General features: G+C 36.2%; 1 protein-coding gene across 2 annotated transcripts; it reads left to right on the forward strand.

Annotated features, from left to right (window-relative positions):
• The first annotated feature begins 227 nt into the window (after positions 1–227).
• Positions 228–10,561, forward strand: LOC127855673 (uncharacterized). Of its 2 annotated transcripts, XR_008037629.1 has the most exons (3): positions 228–403; positions 3,396–10,132; positions 10,452–10,561. XR_008037629.1 is itself a non-coding variant. In XM_052391428.1 (2 exons), the coding sequence occupies exon 2, from the start codon at positions 3,557–3,559 to the stop codon at positions 9,425–9,427; it is 5,871 nt and encodes a 1,956-aa protein (XP_052247388.1). In that variant the 5' UTR covers positions 228–403; positions 3,396–3,556; the 3' UTR covers positions 9,428–10,420. The 2 variants fall into 2 exon arrangements, 1 of the variants encoding a protein (XP_052247388.1); XM_052391428.1 differs by lacking the exon at positions 10,452–10,561 and having other exon boundaries at positions 3,396–10,420.
• The last annotated feature ends 524 nt before the right edge of the window (positions 10,562–11,085 follow it).

The raw sequence follows: 11,085 nt of genomic DNA on the forward strand, positions 1-11,085 counted from the left end.
GTCATGATACAATTTAAAGCCTATAATTTACTAAAATTCACTATAATTAAGTGACAGTTTAACTGATTTGGTTGTATGCACATGCAGGTATATCATGTTTTGTGCTGAGGACAGTGGCAAACAAGAGCACCGCATAGCGGATGCCAATGCTCAGCTGCGGGTGAAGTTTTGAATAAATGAAAGCTTTTCAGAAGAATATTAGAGGTCACAGTGACCCTGACTGTCGTGTCCCCCAGATACCGGGAGTACCTCTTGTCGCTAATTAGCTCTTCGCTTCTTTTCGATAGTTGGTTATCTTTTCTGTCGATTGTTTGCCTCGTGTATTTTTTACGTCAGCCATGTTTGAACAAAATATTGTTCCATCAATTTTAATATAAATGCAGCGTTATGGAGGTTGCATGGTGTAAGTCATTGAAGTATTTAATTATTTCTTGATGTAATCGTTACTTTAGCAGTAATACTTTCGTGTTTAACTCTTTAAACTTCGGTTTTTATAGATTTCTGGATTCGTACCCAAAATTGTTCGTACTTGTGCTCATTTCGTATTTTAACCTTTAGAGCTTAAATTCTTCATTTATATAACTATTTTTATAGTTTTCTGAATCTTTAATAGTCTAGTTCCTGAATGCAACTGCAGTATTTGTACTTTTGGAGTCAATATGTGTTTATACGTCAATGTCTTATAGTACAGTCGATCGGGTAGTTCCGGATCTAGGGTAATTCCGAATCAACTCTATGATTTAATTAAAATATTAGTCTAAAAGATATTGACGTATCAATATAACTGTGATTTTTGGAAAATGTGATCAATTTCAAGCAATAACAAAGTTTTGCTTCTTATTTTAACGGTGTTTTCATTGAAATTCACGCTTTGGTAACTATCACAGTCATGTCATTTTACCGTCGCACCGTCTATCTATAACACGCGTCAACAATTAAAAGACGGTTTAGAAGCACATTTCCTTGGTAAATGCTTGTACATTTGGTATGAATTTGTTTATTTATTATTATTTTAAAATTCCTGTGAGTGATTTTAGTATATGTTAATGATTTATGGAAATAAAAGCATGGAGATTGCACCTCGTGTACATGTCAATTTCGGATCAGCTGATTGGGGAAAATCTCAAAACAGTTGTTTATTGTTTAAATACTGTGTTTGTAATATTTTAAAGCTCTAGCTACCACAAACGTTTTTGTATAAATATATATATATATATATATATATATATATATATATATATATATATATATATATATATATATATATATATATATATATATATATATATATATATATAAAATGAAAAGTGCCTAGTTTCTCATAAATTTGATATATTGTTGCATTGGAATTATTTTATTATAATTCTATTTTGTGACTTCAATGTCGAGAAATACAGAGAATAAGATTCAATTGTGTTTATTCTGTCTGTCTGTCTGTCTGCTCCAAAACTTGAACCTTGCTCATAAAATGAAACTTTATTGACCTGGTTCTCCAAACTTTACATATTCATGCATCTGATTGAGATCTATTATGCAAACCAGTTATGAGGCATAAGGTCTTAGTCACAAGGTCAAACTAACACATACAGTAAGCATTTGTTGCATGCATCTTGGTTTGTTTTTTATGTTTATGTGTGTAGTAATAAGTTATAATATTTAAAGGTATAATAGCGGAGTAATAAAAAACCAGCGGAGTGCTAAAAACTGTACTATAGAAAAATATATGGATTCATAAATAATGGTAAGATGTAGTGCTGGAAGGAGATAGGTAATATTTTAAATATTTATCCTATTTTTCATGTGTATTTATGCTGTGATTTTGCATTTCAGATAATTGTCAAGTTGGACTGTTGGGTCCTCAAAAGCACGGGTGCTCTGCACAGTCATTGGCAAAGAGGCTTAAGCGGATACTTTTATATATTTTTACATTATTGTGATCCTATTATTGTTAAATGTTGTCATAATATGTTATTTACCAAAAATTTAACTTGATATCTAATATTGTTTTCCATTTCTTTACCATTTTTATCCCAGAGGTACTGGTTTATGTTTGTGGTTTTTTTTTGATACTTTTATTACATTATTTTTACATTATTGTGATCCTATTATTGTTACATGTTATCATACTATGTTATTTACCAAGAAAGTAACTTGATATCTAGTATTGTTTATCATTTCTTTAGCAAATTTATTTCAGAGGTACTGGTTTATGTTATAATTTTTATGGATGTTTTTATATATTTTTACATTATTGTGATCTATTATTAGCAAATGCATTCGAGAGGTACTAGTACTTGTTTATGTTCAGTTGTCATTTTTATGCCCGCGGATCGAATGATCGGGGCATATTGTTTTTGGCCTGTCTCTCTGTCTGTCATTCTGTCCCAAAACTTTAACCTTAGTTAAAGTTTTGTGATAACTTTTGCAATATTTAAGATAGAAACTTGATATTTGGCCTACATGTGTATCTCATTGAGCTGCACGTTTTGAGTGATCGAAAGGTCAAAGTCATCGTTCAAGGTCAAAGGTTAAAAAAAACAAATCCAAGGGAAGTAATAAGCTTTAAAGGGAGATAATTATCTGTAACTTCCAAATAATAAAAAATCAAAGCGGCGCAATAGGGGGCATTGTGTTTCTGACAAATACATCTCTTGTTATAAATACATTTATATAAAGTTCTGTATTTTTTAGGACCTTAGTTATAAAAATATTTTCTAGTCATACATAAAATGTTCTAGTCATAAGCATATATGTCATATTTTCATACATTTTGTACATTATTGTGATTCTATTGTTGTTAAATGTTATCATACTATGTTATTTCCCAAGAAGGTATCTTGAGTTTATCAATAAATTGCTTGTATTGAGTATTTGTGTTTGTTTTATATAACCAATAATACAGAGGAATCCATTTCAAATCAAACATAAATACTTTCCAACAGCTTTATTCGTCTTGTGTACAGACACACACCCTATAATGTTTTTTAATTGTCAGACAGTTATTAAACTGAAACAAACGAACCTATCAGATGTTTATTTAATACATGCATCATTTGTTTTGACAGTCAAAATAAATGTTGACAGTCAAAATAAGTTTTAAGATGCTCCCTGACCTACATCTTCCAAATAGTCCGAGTGATCCGAAATTACCGCACTCGATTCAGAACTAGCCGACTTTATGCAAGTGAATACGTTCAAATTGGCATCAGAAATGTATTGGTAAGTATTAATCAATTAATAAGGCCTGAAAGATGAAATATTTTGCCTCAACAATCCAAGTATTTTGAAAGCAATTGCTTTCTTTTAAAAATACTAACACCATTATTTACGCTAGTGATCCGGAACTACCGGACCGACTGTAATATAGCTTATTTAGTTTCTTTGTTTATTTTCAGTATTTACCGCATGTAATACCATCTTACATCATCGTATGTCATTGTGGAAAATAAATCGCATAAAGGACTTTGTGTAGTTTTCCGGTGGTATTAAATGGTTCTACTTGCTGGCCTTATCCTTGTTCCAGTACAGTAAATAACCTACAGCTTATAACGTTTGCATGGAAACAAGAAAGTTAAGACAACAAACATATAAAGCCATGGAGTTGTACCATCAACGCAGCGGCGAACTGACCAATCAGTACAAATATCATGTTAGTGGACTAGAAGAATTTATCTTGTCAGACTTTCATTTATCGGCAAGCAGTTCCATAACCAATTTAAATAGTTATAGGGACGATTGTGACAAATTGTTCAAAAATGTTCAAGTCGCTTATGCCACTCTTTTCAAATATTTGGACGGGGTAAAAACAACTGAAAGCCAAACCTTATCAACATGGCTTGAAAATTCATTTGTACAAGTAGAGGCTAGAGTAAGTGACTGCCTTAAGTATATAAGGGCGCTCAAGGACCAGAAACTGGAAACAATGAGCAATAGTGATAAATCTTCGTCACCTAGCCTGGCCTTATCGAAGGCCGCCCAGGCAAAGGCTGCCAAAATTAGACTTGAATTTGTCGAAAAGGAGATCGAACTGATGAAAAAGCAGGCGAACATTAATGCTGATCTCGAGCTCTTAAAATATCAAAGGGAAGCAGCAGCATTGGCTACTGAAGCTGAGGAGCTAGCAAATCCATCTAGTACGTCACAGAATGGATCGGTTATAGGCGATTTTCTACCAGCAGAGGACTCTGTTGCAAAGGTAAACCGCTTTATAGCAGCCAATCAGACTGAATCAAATTCCATATTAAAGCAAGAAAAACCTGTAAATGAATCGAGTGTTACAGCACAATTTCTCCTAAGGAAAGACCTTATTCTATCAAGACTTACAAACTTTAATGACACATGTGCAAACTATCAAGCATGGAAATCTAGCTTCCAGTCCGTCAGCAAGGAAATGGTCATAAACAGCAGTGAAGAAATAGATCTACTCATCAAATATCTGGGTCCCAGTTCTAGGAAGCAAGCAATACGCCTAAGAACAGCTTATCTTCATGATACAGATGAAGCGTTGAATCAGATCTGGCGGAGGTTGGACGAAAGATTTGGCTCACCAGAAAGTGTGCTGAATTCTTTGTCAAATCGTCTGCAAGCTTTTCCTTGTTTGACAAATAAAGATAGAGCTAAACTCTATGACTTAGCGGACATCTTACAAGAGATCGAGGGGTTGATGACTAACCCCAAATACAACAAAACATTATCGTACTTTGATTCTTCGATAGGTGTAAATCCTGTGGTGGGCAAGTTGCCCCACAGTCTTCAGCAGAAATGGATAACCCCTGCATCTCACTACAAGGAACTTTATGGAGTGCCATTCCCACCGTTCGGTATATTTACAAGCTTCGTGAAAAAGCACAGCGTAATATACAACGACCCTAGTTTCTTTTATGAAACCCAGCCAACAAAAGGTTCCAGTACTTGTGGTAGACAAAAGGATCACAATTCATCGTCTTCGAAACCAGCATACAGCGGTCATATTGCAGCAGCAAAAACAGGAGTTCATCGTGATCAGAAATCTAATGTGTCTAGTGTATCTAGTAATCAGTGTTTAATCCACAACGGAGCTCCTCATTCTCTAGCGGAATGCAGAAATTTTAAATGTAAGACGGAGGAGGGGAAGAAGTCGTTTCTTTATGAAAACAAGTTGTGCTTTCGGTGCTATTCTGGAGATCATCAAGCTCGCGATTGTAAAGTTTCTAATACCCAGAAACCCATAGACCCTCATGGTGGGGAGAAACAGCAATCATCTACCTGGAGAAGTGATAGACAACAGATCAACAGATCTTCAGAACAGAAACAGAACATTGATAACAAATGTACTGAAATTTGCGGTGAAAATGTTGTTGGTAAATCTTGTGCAAAAATTATGCTTGTCAATGTATATGTCAAAGATAACCCAGATAACTGTGTTAAGTGTTATGCTACCATTGATGATCAAAGTAATAGATGTCTAGCAAAGCCAGAATTATTTCGTCTTTTAAATGTAACTGGCAAGTCTGTTGAGTATACAATGTCGTCATGTAATGGTGTTTCTGTTAAATCTGGTAGAGAATCAGACAATTTGGTTGTTGAATGCATTGATAAAAGTGTACATTTTGATCTCCCTACTGTGTTAGAATGTCATGATATACCAAGTAACAGGAATGAGATTCCTACACCTAGTGTGGCAGCCAATCACCCACATTTGTCAGATATAGTGCCATTAATCCCAGAGATAGATAGCAATTCAAAAATCTTGTTGTTGCTTGGCCGTGACATCCCAGATGTACATCATGTCATGGATCAACGTTTAGGTCCGAAAGGTTCCCCGTTTGCACAACTCTTGCCTCTTGGTTGGGTTGTAGTAGGTGAGGTCTGTTTAGGCAGTACACACATAATCCCAGATGTGAATGTTATGAAGACCTTTGTTGTGGGTGACGGGCGAGCTTCACTTTTGCCACCGTGTCCTAGCAAAATCCATGTGTCTGAGTCAAAGGAAATGGGTAAAGTGGCATATGATTATGGCTGCAATTCAACCTATGTTATAGACAATGGTAGATATACTTTGTTCAAACCATGTAATGATGTATTAAACCTTGATCACATGTCATCACAGATGACATATGATTATGTGTTCACGTCTACTGTCCGTGACGATAAGGAATCGTTGTCTATAGATGATAGAGATTTTTTGGCCATCATGAATGATGAGCTCGTCCTTGATTCTAAGAATAGGTGGTCTGCCCCCCTTCCTTTTAGGTCATCCCGGCGTAAACTCCCAAATAACAAAGCACAGGCTCTCCAACGAGCAAAAAGTCTCCAAGCTAATTTGAGTAAGAACCCAGACAAGAGACAGCATTTCGTTGAATTCATGGGTGAATTACTTGCTAATGGCCATGCAGAAATCGCTCCAAAGTTACAGGATAATTCAGAATGCTGGTACCTTCCCATTTTTGGGGTATATCATCCAAAGAAATCCAAAATCCGTGTTGTCTTCGACTCATCTGTTCGGTATGATGGCGTATCATTGAATTCTGTATTACTCCAAGGCCCAGATCTCACCAACAGCCTTCTTGGTGTATTGCTTAGGTTTAGGCGCGAGTTAGTTGCAGTTTCGGTAGATATAGAACAAATGTTCTATTGTTTTGGAGTTCACGAGAGTGATCGAGATTATCTCCGCTTTCTTTGGCATGAAGATAACGATGTCTCAAAGCCACTTGTAGAGTATCGTATGTCCAAACACGTGTTTGGTAACAGCCCATCTCCAGCTATAGCTAGTTACGCTTTAAGAAAGTCTGTTGAGAAATCGCATGACGATGTTAGGCAGTTTGTTCATAATGATTTTTATGTAGACGATGGGCTTACCTCATGTTCTACTGTCCACCAGGCCGTGGATTTGCTCCAACGTACACAAGCATGTTTGTCCGAAACAGGAATTCGTCTTCATAAAATTATTTCAAATAAACCTGACGTTATGAAAGGTTTTCCCAATGAAGACTTAGCGGTGGATTTGAACCAAGTTGACTTTGAGCTTGAAAGCCTTCCCGTACAACGTAGTTTAGGGCTTGAGTGGGATTTGAAATCAGACTGTTTTCTGTTCAGGTATCATGTACAGAATAAGCCATTGACCAAAAGAAGTGTCTTGTCCATCATAAATAGTGTGTTTGACCCCATTGGCTTTTTAGCTCCTGTTATTATAGTGGGTAGATTGATACTTAGAGATGTCATGTCTAGTGGTGTAGACTGGGACGAACCGTTACCTTCTGAGTTTGAGACAAGGTGGCAGCGTTGGTTAGAAAGTTTGAAAGATTTGGAATATATCAAAGTCCCAAGGTCTCTTTTCAACATATCTCTGTCGGAGATGCACCAATTAGAATTACACCTGTTTTCTGACGCTTCGGAAAAAGCCATTGCAGCGGTAGCTTACATTGTTGGTTATTCAGATAGTAATACCAAGCATGCTAGTTTTGTTATGGGTAAAAGCAAAGTAGCTCCCTCCAAGGGACACACAATACCACGCTTAGAGCTCTGTGCCGCCGTATTAGTGACTGAGCTATTTTCGATAGTCGTAGAGAACTTGCATGTAGAGTTTACCCAGGTAGTGTTTTATACAGATAGTAAAGTTGTACTAGGGTACATAAACAACCAGTCTCGTAGATTCTATACGTATGTAAGCAATAGAGTACAGAAGATTAGACTCGTAAGTACTCCTAAACAGTGGAGATACATTTGTTCAGAGAAAAATCCCGCAGATATAGGTACAAGAGGTAGTTGCCCTCAACAGTTGAAAGATAGTATGTGGTTGTTAGCTCCATCTTTCCCGCAGGAGCTTACTGAGCCGTTACCAGAGTTTTATCCATTAGTTGATCCTCAGTCAGATAGTGAAGTGCGTAATGTAGTTGCCATGGTAACTTGTGCAGAGAAAAATTCACATTTAGGTACGAGCCGTTTCGAACACTTTTCCTCATGGGAATGGTTGGTGTTTGCTATGGGTGTATTGATGCACATTGTCCTATCAATCAAAGGATCTGTGAAGTGTAAAGGTTGGCATGTATGCTTAGAGTCTCAGTCTTTAGAAACTAAGTCTAGAGCCAAGACATTAATCCTTAAAGAGGTTCAGTATGACAATTTTAGAGTAGAAATAGAAGCTTTGTGTTCAAAGAATCCTCTTAGCAAGGGAAATCCCCTATTGTCCTTGGATCCTTTCCTTGATGATGTAGGTTTGCTTAGAGTAGGTGGTCGCCTTAGTCAAAGTAATTTGTCCGTAGAGGAGAAACATCCAATTATATTGCCTAGAAATCATCATGTGACTAAACTGCTCATTAGACACTGTCACGAATCCGTGTATCATCAAGGGCGCTTGTTTACTGAAGGTGCAATTAGACAGTCAGGCTATTGGATCTTAGGGGGGAAACGCATTATATCTTCTCTAATATTTAACTGTGTGACATGTAGGAAATTTAGGGGAAAGTTTGAGACTCAAAAAATGTCGGACTTGCCGACAGATAGAACAGAGCAAACGTATGCTTTCTCTTATGTAGGGGTAGACATATTCGGCCCATGGCAAGTTGTTTCTCGTAAAACTCGCAGTTCACAGGCTTGTTCTAAGCGCTGGGCAGTTCTGTTTACGTGCCTCACAATTCGAGCAGTACACATTGAAGTAGTCGATGAAATGTCTTCATCAGCATTTATAAACGCCCTTAGACGTTTTATTGCAATTCGTGGTCCTGTAAAAGTGTTCAGGTCTGATTGCGGTACAAATTTTGTGGGTGCTACCGCTCATATTGGCGTCGATGCTATCAATGTTGAAGATGAACAAATGAAAGGTTATCTCCATAGGTCTGGCACTGTGTGGATTTTCAACGCCCCCCACAGCTCACACATGGGAGGGGCCTGGGAAAGGATGATTGGGGTCTGTAGACGTATACTAGAGTCTATGCTTTCTAATGTGCATAACCTTACTCATGATGTCTTAGTTACTCTTATGGCCGAGGTTAGTGCGATCGTGAATGCACGTCCCATTGTTCCTGTGTCCTCAGACCCAGAATGCCCTCAAGTTTTGAGTCCATCAGCTCTACTGAACTTGAAACTAGATCCTGATAAACAGCCTATTGATCACCAATCCATTAAAAACCTATACAAAGATCAATGGAAACGTGTCCAGTACCTTGCAGGGGAATTTTGGTTACGTTGGAGAAAAGAGTTTCTCCAGTCCCTTCAAGCCAGATCTAAGTGGCATGCAGATCGAGCCCCACTAAAGCTTAATGATGTAGTTCTGCTCAAAGATTATGAAGTACCTCGCAATCATTGGCCTTTAGGAAGAGTGAGCAAATTGTTTCCAAGTACTGATGAGAAAATTCGCAAAGTTGAAGTTTTTGTAATCAAAGACGATAAACCAGTCTATTTTGTTAGACCAGTCATAGAAACAGTGTTGTTAGTAAGGCACGAATGTTGACGTGGTGATCAGTGTTTATATCGATATAATTGACTGATGTGGACCTTTTAAGAAGCCATTCACATGGAACGTTATTTGTGCGTTTAAAGTGGTGGAACGTTATTTGTGCTCTAAAAGTGTTACAGTTTGAATAGTGAGTTTATCATAAGTCGGCCGTTTAATTGTATTCCAGTGTCCATGTTTTGAAACGTCTTGTTAAGAAATACTTGCAACATGCAGTAATTTGTTCATAAGTACTAAATTAGCGTAATATTTGTAACTTGTTTCAAATTTTTCTACTAGTAAATTGTTCATATATATCACATAGTTTGTGTTAAGTCTTTTTAAATTTAATTGCCTTTTGTGGTTCTGTATTTGATTTTATCTAAGGGCCCTTGATATTTTTGAGTCCAGAACTTCATAAGACTTCGCAAAACGGAATTTTCAACTTTTGAATTTAATTCGGCTGATTGTTATATTTTTGTTGTTGATACATTTGTATAATAATTTTAATGTAATATCTTTAAAGATATTAGATGGGGAGTGTCGTGTCCCCCAGATACCGGGAGTACCTCTTGTCGCTAATTAGCTCTTCGCTTCTTTTCGATAGTTGGTTATCTTTTCTGTCGATTGTTTGCCTCGTGTATTTTTTACGTCAGCCATGTTTGAACAAAATATTGTTCCATCAATTTTAATATAAATGCAGCGTTATGGAGGTTGCATGGTGTAAGTCATTGAAGTATTTAATTATTTCTTGATGTAATCGTTACTTTAGCAGTAATACTTTCGTGTTTAACTCTCTAAACTTCGGTTTTTATAGATTTCTGGATTCGTACCCAAAATTGTTCGTACTTGTGCTCATTTCGTATTTTAACCTTTAGAGCTTAAATTCTTCATTTATATAACTATTTTTATAGTTTTCTGAATCTTTAATAGTCTAGTTCCTGAATGCAACTGCAGTATTTGTACTTTTGGAGTCAATATGTGTTTATACGTCAATGTCTTATAGTAATATAGCTTATTTAGTTTCTTTGTTTATTTTCAGTATTTACCGCATGTAATACCATCTTACATCATCGTATGTCATTGTGGAAAATAAATCGCATAAAGGACTTTGTGTAGTTTTCCGGTGGTATTAAATGGTTCTACTTGCTGCTTGCTGGCCTTATCCTTGTTCCAGTACACTGACCTTTGTCCTAGTGACCCAAAAATGGGTGTGGCATGTTGAACTCATCAAGGTGCAGCTTCATATGAAGTTTCAATGTTGTAGGTGGAAGCACTGAGATTTTAGAGCCAATGTTAAGGTTTAAGCAAGCCGGACAACGAGCTGTGCATACACAGTGTGTTAAGGCTTGATAAGCATTATAATTCAAATAAATTATATGTTTGTTATATTTTAAATTTAAGTTTAATGTATGACATTTTCTATGGAGCATACTCTTATTTCTTATTATTGTTATTTAAAGTAATAAGAATATTACTTATATCTTTTGTTCTTTTCTTACACTTGTACAGATTCAGCATTAATAACACATTGTTTTTGTACTAGTCTTGTGAGACCTATATTAATTAAGAAATCCTGCTCAGTGCTGGAAAATCAAGAATCTGCTTTACCAACCAACATAATTATATATTTAAAGAAAAAGTGTGAATAAAGGAATAAAGTAAAGTAAATAATA

The sequence above is a fragment of the Dreissena polymorpha genome, chromosome 13 (assembly GCF_020536995.1).
Source record: "Dreissena polymorpha isolate Duluth1 chromosome 13, UMN_Dpol_1.0, whole genome shotgun sequence".
In the NCBI taxonomy this organism is placed as follows: domain Eukaryota; kingdom Metazoa; phylum Mollusca; class Bivalvia; order Myida; family Dreissenidae; genus Dreissena; species Dreissena polymorpha.

Bases quoted from the DNA above. Each gene is read 5' to 3' on its own strand.
- LOC127855673 (XM_052391428.1), top strand. From the start codon at position 3,557: ATGGAAACAAGAAAGTTAAGACAACAAACATATAAAGCCATGGAGTTG.